The sequence below is a fragment of the Nymphalis io genome, chromosome Z (genome assembly GCF_905147045.1).
Source record: "Nymphalis io chromosome Z, ilAglIoxx1.1, whole genome shotgun sequence".
In the NCBI taxonomy this organism is placed as follows: domain Eukaryota; kingdom Metazoa; phylum Arthropoda; class Insecta; order Lepidoptera; family Nymphalidae; genus Nymphalis; species Nymphalis io.
The window spans coordinates 5,345,245-5,358,744 of NC_065918.1; the positions used below are offsets into that span (position 1 = coordinate 5,345,245).

The 13,500-nt window shown below is 32.3% G+C and overlaps 1 protein-coding gene across 1 annotated transcript; it reads left to right on the forward strand.

Moving 5' to 3' along the window:
* The first annotated feature begins 2,316 nt into the window (after nt 1-2,316).
* On the forward strand, nt 2,317-3,327 carry LOC126780270 (fork head domain-containing protein crocodile-like). The gene has a single exon (XM_050504593.1). It carries the CDS (start codon nt 2,317-2,319, stop codon nt 3,325-3,327), a length of 1,011 nt encoding a protein of 336 aa, XP_050360550.1.
* Nucleotides 3,328-13,500: the final 10,173 nt, after the last annotated feature.

Consider the following 13,500-nt stretch of genomic DNA (forward strand, 5'->3'; position numbering starts at 1 on the left):
CTAAGGAACGTAGATGTTATGTCCCTTCTGCAGGTAGTTAAACCAGCTCATTCACCCTTCAAACCGGAACCAAAAAACCAAGTTTCGCTGCTTGGCTTGGCTCGCTGGATGGTACCTACCCAGACAGACTTGCACAAATCTCTACCACCATGTGTGTCATTCGACCAAAATTACCTAAATTAGGTGGAGATAAAAAAGCAGTTTCCCACGCGAAGCTCTCGTAGCGTAGATTTGCTAGTGAAGGTCTAATGTTAAACGTTATGCTAGAGTTTTGGTAACATAGAGGTGACACTTTCGCATCTCTATATCATTTATACCATACCATCAGTCAGTCTATATGTATAAAAGAATAACTGACTGACCAATTGACATACCAGCCCCAGCTACTGGGGCTGGCGCCATGAAAACTTTTGCATACAGGTTGCCTGCTACACAGTAGGTTAACACTAAGAATTATTGAAAATTTATCGCCAGAGTTTAATTGGGGCAGAAGTTTTTATGAAAATCATGAATTTATGAGCTATGTATATTCGTATTTAACAATTCTGCTAGCGCGAAGCCACGGGTAAAGCGATAGTATAATATATAATATAAATATTTAAATAGTACTGATACATTATATAATAATACTAACACAATATTAATATTTACCTTGTCGATTAATCCATTGTAAATGTGAATATCACATGTGATAAAGTTTATAATATTTACGACGATAAAAAACGTAAATTCACCTTTGACATGTGCGTCAGCCCAGGTAAGGGCTGATGTGAGCCCAAATTATGTAAATGTTTCGAATGCTTACGTACTTGAAGTATATTGTAATTGACTTATGTATTTTTTAAATATCAGATAAAATATGTGTGCTGAACCGTTTATGTACTGTAATCTAAACTAGAGATCTACGGTTGAAGTAAATTTGGAAAAAAGTTTTTTATGTTTGATTTTTATTCCGTCCAGATATTTAATTACTACTGATTAAGACAGATTTTTTGCTCTTTCATTCCATAATATATTATTATTTAAGTTTTTGTATGTGTTCAGAAATGTTTAGAAACATTACATAATTATAAGGTAACCTATAGTGAGCAATTCATCAATCAATCAATTATGAGTAGGTACGTGGTGAAATGTGGGTAGTAAGTTATACAACCTACCTGCAGTGTGTAGGTACTTACCTACACATTACATACATTTAAAGCTTTCCAAATATACCTTGTACTACTGGAAAATATACTAGGTTCAATATTATTCGGTACCACCCATTCATCAGATATTTTACCGCCAAACAGCAGTACTTGGTATTGTTGTGTTTTAAGGGCAGATGTATTTTAAGGGATTAAAGGGTGAGTGGGCCAGTGTAATAACAGGCACAAGGGACATAACATCTTAGTTGGCAAGGTTGGTGGCCCATTGGCGATGTAGGTGATGATTAATATTTCTTACAATGCTATGTCTGTCTCTAATGTCTATGGGCGTCTGTGACCACTTACCATCAGGTGGCCCAGTAGCTCGTCCGCCTACCTATAATATATACAAAATACTTAGATTCAAATTTTGACGAGAGCTAAATTAAAATATTCGTAGTATTTTCTCTAAAATAAAGATAATATAATACAAACTATAATTCAAAGCTAGCTTTATGCTTATTACCAATCTATAGGTTTTATATTGTAATGAATCTTATGAATCATTTAAATAAATAAAATTGTATAGAATATTAATGAGCATTTTCATAAGAATGAATTACAGGTCAGCCTATGTGTGTTATATCAAATATCCTATATCAAATTTTAAACCTATTTACTAAACTTAAAATAAAAAAATATTTACCTCTTTACTTCATAAATGAGAAATTGTATCAAGTGTTCAAGTTCTGTTGAATTGTGGCAGTAAGAATAATTGACAATCGCGACGAACAAAGGGCTTTAAGAGCTAGGGACGCAAGGGAGATATACATGCAGAAGTGCCTTTAAAGACGGGTCGGCACCGCCCTAAGCCACACCCACTTTGCTTACCCTCCCACCTGACACATCCTGGCCCTGATAAGAATGAAACGGGTATAGTTCTCAGCCAGTCGCTGAAACGAGACGAACGATATATTGTAGTGGGCGGTTCCATCAGCGACGTAGCGCATCAAAAGGTGTCGCCCACAATTCCGCTCATTCGCCTCTCGTTTAGCGCCCGCTATGTAAACGAGCCTTGTTGTGAATCTAAACAAAATCAGTCAGTCATCGTTTTGTTGCCGTGGGAGTAGCGCGTCGAAGTATCGCGGTCGGGTTTATCATGTTGTGCCAGTGAACGTAACTCATCACGATGCACGCGTTGTTCGGTGAACAGAGCCATTATGCGTACCGCAGTGGAGCCACGGGAGGCTACTCCGCTGGAGTGACACCATATGCCTATGAACAGTACCGATATGGCTATGGGCCACCCTACCTCCATCCTCACCAACAACATGTCGGAACTCCCAAAGATATGGTCAAGCCGCCATATTCTTACATTGCCCTTATTGCTATGGCAATACAAAATGCGCCTGATCGTCGAATCACATTAAATGGTATTTATCAATTTATAATGGAACGTTTTCCATACTATAGAGAGAACAAACAAGGGTGGCAAAACTCCATAAGACACAACTTAAGCCTTAATGAATGCTTTGTTAAAGTGGCAAGAGATGATAAAAAACCAGGCAAAGGGAGCTACTGGACTCTGGACCCTGATTCGTATAATATGTTCGATAACGGATCTTACTTACGACGGCGGCGTCGCTTTAAGAAAAAAGATGCTCTGAAAGAAAAAGAGGAAGCTCTGAAACGCCAGCAACAGCTGCAACAAGCGCAGGAAGCCCTGGCTGCACAGGAGGCTCTCAGCAGCGCTGACGCGCTAGGGCAAGCACGCGATGTCAAACCAGATGTCAAGCCTCGTATATTTGAATGTAGACCAAAAAGAGAACCGGGCTCAGATTGCTCGAGGTACGATAAACTAGTAGAGCCCATGGACGAGTTCAGTGAGCCCCGTTTACCCCCATCGGCAGTTTACTGCTCGCCCCAGCCGTATTCACTGGCTGCAGAAGAGTTTCGAGCAGCTACAACTGGCTGGTATGCTGCACCCGAACCACCAGCTGAACAACTGCCACCAGCTTTTCGTGATCTTTTCGAGCCACCGAGTTGTCAGTTGGCAGGATTCCGAGGAGGCTCGCCTGTCCCTGATGCCTATCGCGCCTCCCCACCGCCTCATCACCACTATCGTACGCCGGCGCCCTCCTACTACCATCATCAAGCATGTGTTGCCGCTGCACCCGCTTCAGCTCATAAATCCTACTGAGATATTGCCCTCAGGTAAGACGAACATTATGTTTACTGCAAGCGCTTTGCGAATGTTTTTAAACCAATTAGTTTAGGCGTCGCGAATAACGCTGTGCGAGTTGCGTTCGACATCAACCCCAGCGGCCGTGGGGTAAGCGTCGGGTAGTTTCGTGACGTGGTTGTGGTTGCAGGAGGCCGGCATCACACGGCGCCGAACGGATTTAGCCGTACGCGTCAGTTCCAGAGCGGATAAATATAGCGCTGTAGCCGGAGATGCCGTGAAGCCAAGTGGCGGCGCGTCGATAACCACTGTTTACAGATCGGCGGCTGACCCTGCCGCCTCCCGCTCCGTTCACACCTATAGGTATGTCGAAACTTCACATGTGTTTAAAATTGCCCGTAACAATGAGTTGTGGCGTGAGTGTTCGTGCAGCGCCGCGATGCGCCGCTCCACTGCTGAGGAGCAACACAACATGTGAACTGTTTTGTACTCAATGAACGTACTCGCAATACCAGGGCATTCGGATATTTCTTAAAGTCTGGAGTAATCATTGAAATATTTTGTCTTGACGGCTTGACGATTTTTCCACTCGTACATTGCAAATGAATGGTCATACCTAATTACGTACTTATAATTATTGTTTTTGTTTTTTTTTTCAAAGTACATATTATGTTGGTTAAGGAAAAACATTTTTATTTTTATATATGTCTACATTATAACTCTAACTTTTAAAATAAATGTAGAAAGTAATTTGTTATTTAAACATACGAGTCTGTTTTAATGTTTCTGGGTTGTCCTTTAATTCTCTTTTATCTTTTGTGCATCGAAGAAAAAGCAAAATGACCATCTGGTGACCAAGTGCGTAAAATTCTGCTAGAGAAAAAAATGTGCCTATCTGTCGTGACACATTTATAATTTCTATTATTTTTTAAATATTTAACTGACCCCTAAATATTAAAGTTGTTTTGAAAATAAATATTATGTTATTATGGATAACATAACGTTATTATGATGTAATAGTAATTTACCAATAATTATGCTCAGGTATGCCCATGCATATCTATTTAAAGTACATATATTTACATTTTATACCTAAGATAGTTAGTAAAACTCTTCATGTCAATTTCTTGTTAAAAGCTTTAAAGTAGCAACATTAAAAAAATCTGGGCAGGTACGTGTGGATAGGATATGGAATTTAATAGTCCTAGAGGAGTAGTTTTTGTTTCATATTTGAAGTTTATTATTATTAAACAATTAATTATAAGAAAATTTTAATTGGTAGGAATTGTAACTAACAAAAGAAAATATTAAAAAAAATCAGATTCGATAAAAATGATATAAGTTTAAGACGTGAGGTTTTAAGTAATTTATTATAATATGTATATAATAAAAAAAATGTTATAACAACCTACCTTAATCAATTTAGAATAATAATTAGAAAAAATTAAAGCAAAAGAAGTGAGTAAGATTTCATTTAAATCATTTAATGTATAAAGTTTGTCATTTATTTTCCTTTAATAATTGTTATTATTATATATATTGGCTGTAAAAACATTAAAACAAGCTCCACTCAGGTTAACTGAATACTAGACGGTTAAATGGTCTGAACGAACATTGAATGTATCTAATATATTATGTATTTAATGAAATAATTTATAAATCCGAATGATGATTGATCAAACGATCACAAATTCATTTATTTATTATTGTTGTCCCAGGTAGAACGGATTGAAGACAGCGGGAGGCGAAGAGCAGGGAAGTGTTTGACGTACCTAATACCTAATGACAAAAGGTAATAAGTGAACACTAGTGAATTACGAACACTAGTTCTTATTATAAAGAGTAGTCCTACCGTTTGATTCAATATTATCACTAGATATACACTTAGAAAACTTAATATAATTAATTATTATTAATGAATCGATAGTGCTATCATAGAACCTTATTAACAACGTGCCGTAATATATGTTTATATTGCGCACAATATTTAGATATCGTAATGTAATAATGTTATAAATATAATTAAAAAGTTCAATGACAGCTCTGCTTTTAACAATCGAATATTAAGTATTATATTGATTATGAGATTTTCTCCAGTTCAGTGAAAGACTACATAAAATTAATTAAATAATTGACATGTATTAATGGTCTTTAATGTACATACCACTATACATTGTTATGTTAATTACGATTACGTTAGCGATATAGGACTTTCTACATGTAATTAAGAACTATCTTTTTCTAGTCTTTATGTTGGTAGTTAGTGATTAATTACATATTAAGGTAAGAATTAAATACTGTATTACGATGTTCTAAAACAAACTTTTATAGTTTAATATAAGAATTCGTGAATACAAATATTCAATGTTTACTTAATGAATATTTCTGCGACCAGTGTTGATTATAAACATGATCCGATTGACAATGAAAAATGAAGAAAAATAGTTCTACTATACTCTGTTCTTTATTTAAAATGACATAAGTATGTTTACTTGAATATATTAATTATAATAAAACAAAAGTTAAAATGAAATCTTGTAAAATAAATTAACGATCTATTATAATAGATTTTTCTCTCGATAACTTTACAAGGTCTTCAAAAATTTGACAATTAACCGAAATGATTTTATGAAGAGTTAAAGGCGATCGTAAGTTGTACACATTGTTCTAATAAAATAATTGACTGGCGCCGTAAAACTTCCTCGAATCACTTCTTGCTATAATAATTATTATATATTGTATGAGGAATATTACAATTTATTGTATTCCTGAAAATAATTGTTGACATAGCAGTTACATTCCTGTTACGTTTCAGTATAATTTTAAGTCAATATCGAGAGCAAATTATCTAGGTACCTACTATTCGTCTACGGCATGAAGTCTAAAGTTATCTTGAGGATGTTTTATAGGCCGTTATATTATTGTTTAAAACTTCGTTTAGAATGTGGTTAAGTACTTATACAACAGAAACAAATCGTTGTTAATTGTAATTGAATTATAATGTAGTATTAGCTCGTACCATAATAGAAAACCACGATACTGAATAACAAAAAAAAAATGTTTTAAATCAATAAATGTTAAGATATATTATCTGTATAAAATTTCTTGTATAACGATCTCATCTATAAAAAAATGCTATTAGAAAAATATTTTACCTGTTAGGTATATTAAGTATTCAGCAAATTTGTCGATAATTATGTTTTATTTATATTAAATACAACATATTATATAACAACATTTTCATTATTTATAACTCTGAGATCTTTATGTACTTATTTCTTAGTATTTCTTTGCGGTTTACTAATTACATTAAATGTTGTATAAAATTATTATGTAATTAAATTTATGCTATATTACATTACATTACAAAAATATTTTTCACACTGAAAAAAATGATTCTAAATCTTAAATCGCGTTTGAGAACATAATGTTGATTTTATTATTATTTGGTTGTCATAACTTGTTTTTTAAAAATCAACATTTTGACGGAGACGTCCATTGAATACATTTCGACCCAATAATCTTATTATGTCTACCGATTAATTATACATAGATTCGTAAATGCTGTTATAAATTGTGCTTCCAAATAATTTGTGACGACCCTAAGAGAAGAGAAACTTAAGTTTTACTTTTTTAACCTTTTGATTAATACAGCTTGATATATTCATACGTGTAATAATAATTGTCTATCCACTTCTAATCATATTGATATAACATTAATTAAATATTGCAACACTATTTATTCTTGATTTTTTTTTGTAGCAACATTTCCATCTAATATTCACATAAAAATATTAAATGAATACAAATTAATATTAAAAATAGCTGCTGTGCAAATCGTGTCCGCGTGAAATTGTGGAAAGAATGCTAGCAGCATTTCCCCTTTGAATCGCAATTCCGATTCTCTGACCGAAAAAAGAACCAGCCCTTCTGTCACCAGTAGAGGCAATAAGACGGAGTTTCTTATTAGAATATATTATTCTCATTCTATTATTCTATTTATAGCTGTGTGTATTCGTATCAATTAATTTTATCTTCCGACACTTCCTTAAGGCAATATTAAAATTCCTTAAATAAAAAGCTATTATAAGCGTGCTTAATATTTTTTGTTACAATATTCTGTATGTTGAAGCACATCGATTTTTTATTTAGTTATTTAATTTATTATTATTTGTAAATTGCTTCCATATGAATGTAATCTGTATTAAACTATATCTTGCAACCTTTAGTATACCAAATGCATTTTAAAAGTACCTACCTAAAAAATATAATTAGGTTTTAGGTCCGAGTGGTCCTATTCCCTCAATGTAATGTATTCATAATTCCATAAATCTCAAGTATTAAATTATTCTTAAATACTTATCTAATAGATAATACCGACTTATTTAATTCAATACTGTAAGAGAATATTTAAAATAAATAAGTAGTGATGGAAATTTTAGATTATTTTAATTAATGACTTTGTGATAATTGTCTTAATTGTGTGTACATATGTATTTACATAATAAATGGTTATTTGTATTTAGCATAACTGCATGCGTTTTTATTTATCAATTAAAATACGTCCTTATTTTTAACGAGTAGGCACCTATCTATTTGCTAAACAAAACAAAAACTCGAGAACTCTTGACAATTTTAACTTCACCAAAGCGGTAAATCAATTTAAAAATTAATAATATTATCGACTGCTTATTATAAGTTGTATATTATATAAATAATTGTTAATTTTTGTTTTCAATAAATATTGGGACATTTCTTCTTTCAACTTGAAAATCTTTTAGAATTTTTCTATTTATACTTACCACCAAAGTAATAATTAGTTCATTAATATTTATTAATATTGCACCATAACAGAATTATTAATTAGCTGGAGGTGGAGGTATAATAAGACAAATAAATTGTGTAATTCAAAAATATTCAATTAAATATTTATCTGTTTCTTTATTCCTGTAGCTAATTTCAAGTCTTCTTCATCTTCTTCGAAGGAGTACCTACTTATTGAGAGCTATACTATATTAACATTTATTGGTACATTTTATCCGAAGTTTTACTTACGTAAAGTATGATCAAAATAAAAAAAAAACACTGAATTAGCACAGTAAACAATATTAGTACATAATACGTACCCACTTTATTAGATATACCTAAAAAGAGTAACAAATCATTCTTTGTTTTCATTGAATTAAAAAAATATATTACAAGGAAGTAAGAATAAAAAAAAACCGTTTTATTTTAAACTCACAAAAGAATTATTTATAATATAAAGTCAGTCACATCGCTGCGTGTAAAAAGAGTGAGCAATGTCATCATCGTAATCATTTCGATACGTCGAGTACGTAGTGGTACTTCAGCGTTGATTTAGACCTCGCATTCCGATGCTAACTAAAAAACACAAGTGGCGTTTCAAGGAGCTGAGCTTCATCACAACAATGCTTGGACACTTACCATATTTTTATGATCCCACAATCTGGCTTATTTGTACCATAACTCTATAGAGATATAGGTCTCTTTAAGCTGGTGGCCGCTTCCTCAAGGGGATCGTTCTGTCATTTAGTGTTGGATTCTTCAGTTGACGTCCACCACCCACTATAATCAAAATTAAAGAGCTTAAATAAAATATATACCTTAATAGAAATGTATTTTACTAAAGGCTATAATAAAACAACGTTACAACCACAGGTTTACCTACCTAAAACTTAATAATATCCCGAAATTATATTAATTAAAAGTATTGAGTAAAATAAATAATTTTATAATCAATCAATTTGTGTAGATAGGCTACAATAATAATACATTATTTATATAATTCATAAATTTATTTCCATTAAAAAAAACCATTTTAGGAAGAGGCTTTTCTATACCAATTTTTGTGTTTAGGTTCAATTTTTACGTTGATCGTTGACGAGTTCCTTCGTCTAGGGCCAATCCTGGATGCAAAACCATGTCATGTTTACATTAAAAATGTATTGTCATCGAAACTGAACCAACATGTAAAATTTTAACTCCGTAGTAAGAGGGAAAATGGTTCTCAGCCATCTTGCAAGATTAGATCTATTCTAACGAACGCATCGGTATTGCAAGCTAAATAAAAGCTTGTAAAAATACTAAATATGTAAATTTAAGAGACGCGATTTCTGCCGAATATCTTTTGAATTGAATGAGCAGTGACATAAACACTTTCAATATAATGACTTCTTTGACACCTATATATTCTTATTGTGGAAGGTAAGGGGTGCTTACTTTGGCAGTGTGTTGCTGTTTCGGTCAGTGAACCAGCTCATTGTTTATTGTTTTTCTACAAAATCTTGTTTACATTGGCATCCATATTATTTGTTTGAATGGTAAATTTCGGCCAGTTGGCTCGAATTACATAACTTTGGCTGAACTAGTCACCCACGTTCTATACTATATATTTTTTTTAAAGTTATTTTTATTGTATTTGTTTAATTTTTTTAAAGTATGATTTACCAGCTAAAATATAAGTCGAATAGTTTTTAGACGTATTTTTTTCTATAAAACATAAGAGACTAAATGATCAATATTCAAGAAAAAGTTTGGCGATAATACTATCTGGCTAATAAAAAAAGCAACCGTCCGTTGCATCGTTAATCATCTGTTGATGGTACCTTTATGCAAGTGTCATACGTATAGAATAGAACTTCTTATTTTTTTATTCTGAAATCATGTTACACTTCACACAAATGTACGATAGCTCATTGTTTCTGTATAGAATGGGGGCAAGTATGTTAGTATGAGCCGAGATGGTCCAGCTTAACCGATGATCGTGGGTTAAAATCCGGGCAAGCATCACTGAATTTTCATGTGCTTAATTTGTGTTTATAATTCATCTCGTGCTTGACGGTGAAGGGAAACATCGTGAGGACACCTGCATGTCATTATACCACAAGTGTATTCTACCAACATGCATTGGAGCAGCGTGGTGGAATAAGCTCCAAACCTTCTCCTCAAAAGAAAGAGGAGGCCTTAGCCCAGCAGTGGGAAATTTACCGGCTGTTACTGTTTAAAATTTATGTAAAAATTCGAAGATCAATTTGTGTATAAAGAAATTTAGTACAATACCATACAACAACATTAATGAATACTAGATAATTCTTAAACTAATATTTGCAAACGAATACGGATGATTTCTATTCTGCATGTCTGCAAATTTCCTAGAAATATAAATCAGTAAATGTTTGTATCAAATCCTCTAGAAACTTTAAAATTTGATGAACATTAAAGTATCGTAAAACGTATTACTGATCGCGTGTACCGAGCCTAAAGCCCACGCCATCTAACGCTCTGGTTTACGACAATGTTGATGATTATATTTTTCTCCGCCATAAACACGCTGTAAGTAGGTAACCACCGTAATTTATTGTAAAATACTAATTCAGTTTTATTTCCACTTTGTTTCTAAGCTCGAATAAACTTCAAAGTTCGTACGTTAATAAAATCGGGAGATAAAATTGAATTGTATATGAAATTGCTGTAAAAAGCGAAATTTTAACAGCGTGGATCATCAGCGATATATTAAAGTTTTACTATAATAAATAAAATGTGTACACGTGACGAAATAACAAATATTTGCTTTAGTATTCCTTGATTGTAACAGCATATTTAAATTGTATTTCTTTCTTATAGAAAGTGAGTACATAATGACAATTTATATTAATAATTGTGACAATTAAAAAGAAAGTGCCTAAAAGTAACCCCGAGTGAGTCAGACGGCTTTTCTTAGAGGATCGAAGGTCAATAACCACCTCATCTGTATGGATTATCTCTGTCTTAACGCGATAATTTAATCCTTTGTTTATCCAATGCCTCTAATAGTCCCGGCGCACCGGAATGGAAAGCATCTGAGCACAGTCATGTATCATACGTATAAGAAAATAATCCGCGGCGTGAATTACGACCGACAGTGCGGTGACGAGACTCCAATATTTAAGGTAAGTATCCTTTAATAAATAAATCAACGTTTTACAAAAGTAAAATTTAAAAAGCATCACCAAACATATTTTCGATATAAGCTCTTAAGATTTTATTTAATATTCCATCCAAATATAGCTACAGTATATGTAATATATGCATACAATTCTAAAAAAAAATATGCGAACAAAATCATATTAAATATTATATTTTATTGAATTATACAAAATCATGTAAGCTTAGTAAACATAACCTATATTACACGAATTAGTAGACATACATATAGATAAGTATACATAGGAGATATTATAACCATGTTTTTAAGATTAAAATTTACAAGATAAATATTAATACCATATTATATATAATGCTACAAATGTCTGAAATAAAGTTGACGATCGTAAATATAATGTTTTATTATCGTTGAATTATTTTTATTTACCGCAATGGCTTAGTGGGTAAGCACGTTGTAAACCGCAGGTCGAGGATGCAAGTAAGGAAGCACGATTGAGTTTTCATGTGATTAATTTGAGCTTATAATTTATAACATATTAGGTAATTTGTGGAGGAAAACATCATCACAAAATCTGCATGTAGGTATCGGATTTTTTCTTCATATAGCATTGTATTATTCTCCGTTAAAATATGCTAAGAGTTCAGTAATAGCCTTTGATTTTCCGCAACCTCGCGAGGATATTGGGAAACGAGTCCCAAGATTTCATCTTAAGCCGAGACCGACGGCACGATATTATGATCTCGAAGATATGGAAATTGACTTCTATTTATATAGCCATACATATTAAACTAAGCCTAAGTGGAAAAGAAAAATATAACCATCCGTTGAAAGCAGGTTCGCTGTTAATGTGAAGAAGATTTTTTTCAATTTAGTTACTGTTTATTTTTTATGAAGTAATGGTAAATGAACCGACCAGTTACCTCTTGACAAGAAGTTTTGAAGCGTATTCCATCACGCTCCTCCAATGTTGGAGAAATTCATCCGACAATTATTTTTTTTTTTATAGAATAGAAAGGCGGAAGAGCATTTGGTCGCCTGATGATAAGTGGTCACTAACGACCATAGACATTGGCATTGTAAGAAATGTTAACCAACGCTTACATCACCAATGCGCCACCGACCTTGGGAACTAAGATGCTATGTCCCTTGTATCTTTAAATAGACTGGCTCAACATACGAGTATATGCAGGTTTTCTCAGGGTGTTTTCATTTAACGCCGAGCAAGAAGTGAAAACTCAGTAGTGGTTGCCCGGGATAAAATCTGCGCTCCGGTTATAATTAACATGTTCTAGCCACTTAATCAACTCGCCTAATGTTTATTATAATATATTTATGTATTTTATCAGTTCTTTTTTTAGTATTGAATATAAAAATCGAAAATCAATACCGTGTATAATTCTATATGTATATAAAAAAGCTATTGTTTAACAAAATAGCAAATGACTTATATACATTAGATATTACATATAAAGGTATTAATCCTTATTCATTACTAAGAAGAAAATTTTAAAAGGAGAATATTATATATATTTACTCTTATTTAAATATTTACAACATCTAAATAGGTATATGATTATAATAATAAAGTTTTCCTGTTTTCCGATTGAATGAAGTACAGAGAAATTTTTAAGCACTTGTATACATATATATTAAAATATAATTAATCTACTATATCACAAATTTATCAAGTAACAATTAATCAATAAATATTATTAGGCATTAAAATAATACTGTTTGAATAAAGATGCTCGGTTTTAAGTTCATGTTCCAATGCAGGACTGACCAAGAACAATAACCATAAAACCGTAAAACTGGTTAGTTTTGAAACTACGGTAGCTTGTTACAGACTTTTTTCGCTAGACGCTGCTTTTCGAAACACTAGACTTACAATGTTAACGCTTTCCTGTAAAGTTTATTTCAATTAAGCACATTTGATTTTGATTTTTTGTACAAAAGCCATCTACGATTTAAATTATTGTAATAAATTGTACAAAATACTTTCCGAAATGTTAAATATTTTGTATATTAAATTATGTATTGTACTTACTATAATTGGTGTGAATAGTCTGAAAATTGTTCATTTTTTTATTTCATATCATTTTATTTATCAAAATCCACAGTATGTCGCAAACTCGGTACAAAATATTTATACAGCTTAATTTAAATAAATAATAGTTAAAATACACTTATATTATTTTTATATGCTGTTGGTATTTATATAAATTTTAATAATTATTATCCTCATT

Excerpts from the sequence above, each read along its gene's own strand:
- LOC126780270 (XM_050504593.1), top strand. The coding sequence starts at position 2,317 with ATGCACGCGTTGTTCGGTGAACAGAGCCATTATGCGTACCGCAGTGGA.